At 31.9% G+C, this 5,528-nt stretch overlaps 1 protein-coding gene across 1 annotated transcript; it reads left to right on the top strand.

The window, feature by feature from the left end:
* Positions 1–325: 325 nt before the first annotated feature.
* On the top strand, positions 326–1,885 carry LOC104879435 (uncharacterized). Its single transcript, XM_019219888.1, has 3 exons — positions 326–1,046; positions 1,170–1,505; positions 1,857–1,885. The coding sequence occupies exons 1-3, from the start codon at positions 326–328 to the stop codon at positions 1,883–1,885; spliced, it is 1,086 nt and encodes a 361-aa protein (XP_019075433.1).
* Positions 1,886–5,528: the final 3,643 nt, after the last annotated feature.

The raw sequence follows: 5,528 nt of genomic DNA, 5'->3' as shown, positions 1-5,528 counted from the left end.
GATAAAACTTCTCTCCAGTTTGTCAAAGTGGGAAGTTTTGGGCTTACTTCATTATATTTTTTGAAACTTGTTTTTAAAAACTGTTTTTAAATTTTAAAAAAATAAACAACAACTTTTTAGTGATTTATGAGAATAAGGGAGTATTCTTATAACTTTTTAGTAATCCATACTTCAGCATTAGCCTAACATTCTGGCCTGCGGCCTATAAAAAGTATCCACTTCTCCCGAGGTTGAGCTAAGAGCCACCCTCTCCATTAAACAATTGGTCAACTTGTTTCCCATCCTTGGAGCAAAATATAGAAAAGATACTGCTCATTCAACAATAATGGCCGATTCCACTACTTCTAGCCTTAACTTGAGTACAGAGTCCAATCAGGTTGTAGCTGAAGATGCTAGGAAAATCCAGATCGCCAACCAGGCTACAGCAGATGATGGTAACCTGACCCAGATAATATTCATGGATCCTAAATTGTACGTGGCAGCAGCACATGGTGACATCCATGTACTTGAGCGACATGATATTCGTGTCCAACGAACTCCAAAAAAGAACACAGTTCTCCATGTTGCAGCCCAATTCGGTCAAGCAGACTTCGTTGAAAAGATCCTTAAGTTGCCTTCTCTTTCATCACTCTTGCAACATCACAATGAGAAAGGTGACACTCCACTTCACCTTGCAGTAAGAGAAGGGCATTTGACAGTGGTGAAAAATCTGATTCACGGTGCCAAAAAACTTGGAGAAGAAGACACGGAAAGAGGGGCTGCAGCAGATTGGAAGGTGATGCTGAGGACGACAAATAACGAACAAGACACAGCCTTGCACGAGGCAGTGAGAAATCATCACCCTGAGGTGGTGAAGTTATTGATTCAGGAAGACCCCGACTTTACCTATGGTGCTAATACTGAAGGCAACACTCCTCTTTACATCGCTGCTGAGTGGGGATTCGGAGACTTGGTACAGATGATCCTAGACAATTGCTCTTCACCAGCTCATAGTGGCTTCAGTGGTCGAACGGCTTTGCATGCTGCGGTAATTCTCAAAGACCCAGGTGCGTAGTGGAGGATGCACCATTTTCATTTACTGCTCGAATCACATTACAAGAGGAGACTTAATTTATTTTCTTAATTTTCTTAAATCTTTTTTTTTCTCTCTCTTTTGTTGATTTTATCAGCAATGACAAAGAAGATACTGGAATGGAAGCCTGCTTTAACTAAAGAATTAGACAAAAATGGGTGGTCTCCCCTTCACTTTGCAGCATATGTGGGTTGTCATCCAACAATAGTGACGCAATTGCTTGAGAAATCTGACACGTATGTTGTCTATCTAGGCGTCAAAAACCATGGAATTGGAAACAGGACAGCTCTTCACATTGCTGCTAGCCGAGGCCATGTGGAAATAGTGAAGCTGCTGGTGTCACACTTTCCAGATTGCTGCGAGAAAGTTGATGATGAGGGCAATAATGTTCTTCATCTGATAATGCCAGAAAAGAAAATATTTTTAACTTCGGGTTTGTCAAATATTCCCTGGTTAAGGGTGAGAGGACTCACTTATGAGAAGAATGGAAAAGGAAAGACACCCCTCCATCTATTTCACAACAGTATCATACCTTGGGAACCGTTGTTCAAGTTGACATGGGACACCTTATTAGGATTAAGGGTAAGGCCGTCGGAATTTGCAATTTCCTATGTACTGTTAGTTTTTGACATCCAATTTATTTTACCACTTTTTTTTTGTATCATATATGGTGAGAAAAAAGAAAAAAGGACGGATTTTTGTCTTAAAAAAATTGCATCATAGATTATTATTTCACCCCTTTTAATTGAATTCCATGCTTTCTGTAAAAAATTTACAATTTCAGAGACGAAAGCGAAGTTCCAGAATCGTTAGTATGAGACCCTTAGGTTCGCTAGAGATCAAGGAAGACAGTGGAACAAAGAAAGTAAAGAAATATCTGAAATTAAGAAAACAATGAAAAGCCATATGATAGTGGCGGCACTCATAGCAACCGTAACCTTCGCTGCAGGTTTCACACTACCTGGTGGTTACATTCAGAACGAGAGCAATAACCAGGGCTTGGCAGTCTTGTCCCTCCCTACCAATGGCACCAATGGCAAGGACCAAGTCATGGCATTTGCATTAAGGGAAAATTTCAGAATTTTTGTCATGGCAGATGGCATAGTCATGTTGCTTTCTATGTGCGCTATTGGTATTTATTTCTATGCGTCATTCCCTATAAAAAAATAAGAATATCGCCCAGGGATACTTATTCCACGGCTATGCGCTCACCATGTCTGCGATGATTGCAATGGTGTTTGCATTTGTTGAGGGCCTGCGAGCTGTGCTGTATCCTTCTTCATTGCTTGAAGGTGCCACCACTTGCATCCCTCTGGTCTTCGATCTTTCTTTTGTTTTTGGTTCCAATATTTCTTATACTCGCACCCAGCCCAAGGTGGATTTTGTATGGCAAAAAAGTCAAGTCTTTTACATTAATGTAAGTGATTTTAGACATGTTTCAAGTCTTACATATTGTTTATGCTTTTACTATAAAGTTTCCTGTTACATTTGTAAATTACCGAAAAAAAATGCTTTTTTTTTAACAATGAATGAATGCATTCTCCACCTTTCATCTTTACCAGCCATGTACTTTATTTTAAAAATATTGAAACCCCTGGTACATGCCCGTAAGCTTAGCAGGAACTCTTTTATCAAAAAGCATTATTTTCACTTCACTTATCTTACTAAGTGTACCCTTTCATGTTTTTTCCTCTTTTTTACTTGTTAAATTTGTTAAAAAACCATCATATAATAAATATAAGGCTAAGCCTGTAAAAAGATATCATTCTAAAGACTTTTAACTGTTTTCATCATCAAACCATGAGAATAAATTCAGCACTTAAATTTACGATAGTACTAAACACACTTTTTACTTATATTAATTTAACACTTAAATTTCAGCACTTATAATTGACTTCAATTTTTCTTCAGGTTTAATTCTTATATCTATATTTGAAGTCGGGTTTTTATTAAAGATTGGACTATTTCTTGGTTAAAAAAAAAAATTAATTGTCTTCAAACCAAATGATAAAAGAAAAAAAAAAAGTTGAAGGCTATGTTTGGTTCTCCAAAAACTTGAGGGAAAATATAAAAGAAAGAAAATAGAGAGGAAAAATGGAAAGAAGGAAAAATGAAAAAAAAAAAAAAAAGTAAAAAAAAAAATTATATTTAATAAATCATTTTTTAACATTTCATCAAACTCATTTTACTTATTTATCTCTATTATAATAAGATTAAGTAATTTTAAAATATATAATTTTCAAATTAATTTTAATTATATTTGATTTTCTTTTATGTTTTCTATAATGAAACTAAATATGATAAAACCATTTTTCTTAATATTTTCCAATAACCCAACATAGTTTAAAGAAATTGTGGATTACAAATTTCGAGGTTCATATCAATGGAAACTATAGATGTACAATATTTGCCCAAAAATAGGCCCAAACCATACCAACCAATCCAATTACCCAAGTTTCATTCCTCATAAAAGTAAATGTCCAAGAAAAAAAAAATTGTTTTTTCCTTTTATTATCTAACTATCATTGAAAACAAGATATGTTTTTCTTTTTTTTTCTTTCATCTTTCATTAAAAATTCCTCCAATTGTCAATTTTTTAAAATAAATATTTAAACTATATATATAGATATTTGTTTATTTATCAAAAAAGAATAATAACATTTTAAACTTTTTAACAATGAATTGTTACATTGTAAAATTTTGCATACATTTTTAATTTACTTTAAATGGATTGTAAATTATAAAAAAAATAATACATTCATATGAATGGACAATCTTACAAGTATCATAGCCTCTCGATAGGAGAATGGAACCATTAGTGGAAAAATCTATTGTTTGATAGAGCCCAAAATAGCCTGCAATGGACTATCAAAAAGGGTGAACTGTCTTTAAAACAAAATAGTCCACTGCTCAGTTATGCACTTCACTCGTTCTAGAAAATCAAACCAAAAAGTAGGTTAAAGCAACGAAGATAGAGTTTTGAAGAAGAGGACTCTAACTTGTGCCAATGGAAGCAAACTCAAGGGATGAACATGCCCGATTGTTGACATGTTAGTTGGATTTGATGTTATAATGGACTAAGGTCCCAACTCTCTTTTTATTTCAATCTTAGCCCCCTTGTTCCTTGAAAGATTATAAAGTAGTACTCGATGGAAATGAAACTTAGTTATTTCATCAACAATGTCTCCTTTCATAATATGGATTCCAAATATTAATAATGTAGAAGGATGTGAATGAGTCAAATCATATATTAGTGGACTAACTCTTTAAGAATTGTGAAAGATGTTCCCTTAGAAATATTCTTTTTATTGTTTCAGCTTATATTCTCCAAAAAGTGATAGAAATCATAAAATATGATCTTAATAAAACCATAAGTTATACCTCTTTTAAAAAAAATAAAGAATATTTTAAAAATAAAAATAATTGATAATATTTTCTTTAAAACAAATTGTAAAAAAAAAATCTAATCATATTGAGTCAATTAGTACCAAATTTTTTGAATTAAAGCTAATCCAAAATGACTATATTAATTTCCTCTCTATAATAATTATACTGTTACAAATCTTTTCATTGGGTAAGCAAACTTTAAAGTGGAAGTTAATGCATTGAATTCTTTATCGAACCTAGCAATTTTTAGAAATAATTTGTAATTTAAAAATTATATCAATTATTATGAGCATTTAGATCAAACAGGTCCATAAATACTGGCCAATAATTAGGATCTAAATATATACTTTAAATAAAAAGTGTAGTCAATATAGGGTTTAGGTTTTGATTCTTAAGACCTTGTGCATTGAATGAACATTTTGTGGTGGAATAACCATTATCGAAATTTATATTACTTTTTAAGGTTTAAATATTTAAATTTATTTTATATTTGTGTATAGCTAAGTTTAATTTCTACTATTTTCAATTGATTAAATATAATTTAAATTGCTACAAACTGTGGAATATTAATTTAGATGGAATTATTTTTATTAATTTTTAAATATTCCATAAAAATTATAAATAACTATTTAATTTGTTTGTTTATTAATTGAAATCATCTTCTTCAACAAATAGTTTATCGATGATAGGGACACACATTGTCCATTGGTAAATCAATGAAAATTGATTATTAAATCTACTTATTTTTTATTTATAGCAAAAAAACTTCTTATGTTGGTAAGAGTGATTTTTTTTTTTTTTTTTTTTGCATTTTAGAACTGATTTGATCCATAGGCAATAACGACAATAAAATTCCATTAGATAATCCGTTGCTCAAAACTTCTATTTTGTTTATATTTTCCAACTAACGTAATCTATTGGCAATAGCGACGGTAAAACTCAATTGGATAATCTATTGCCAAAAACTTTTTATTGGCAACTAAAAAATCATATACCAAACTTTTGGCAACACATATTTCCATGTGTTGGGAATACCTATTGGAACAATTTTTTTTCCCAATAGTATATA

The sequence above is a fragment of the Vitis vinifera genome, chromosome 5 (genome assembly GCF_030704535.1).
Source record: "Vitis vinifera cultivar Pinot Noir 40024 chromosome 5, ASM3070453v1".
Lineage (NCBI taxonomy): Eukaryota > Viridiplantae > Streptophyta > Magnoliopsida > Vitales > Vitaceae > Vitis > Vitis vinifera.
This window is presented reverse-complemented; position numbering and strand designations above follow the sequence as displayed.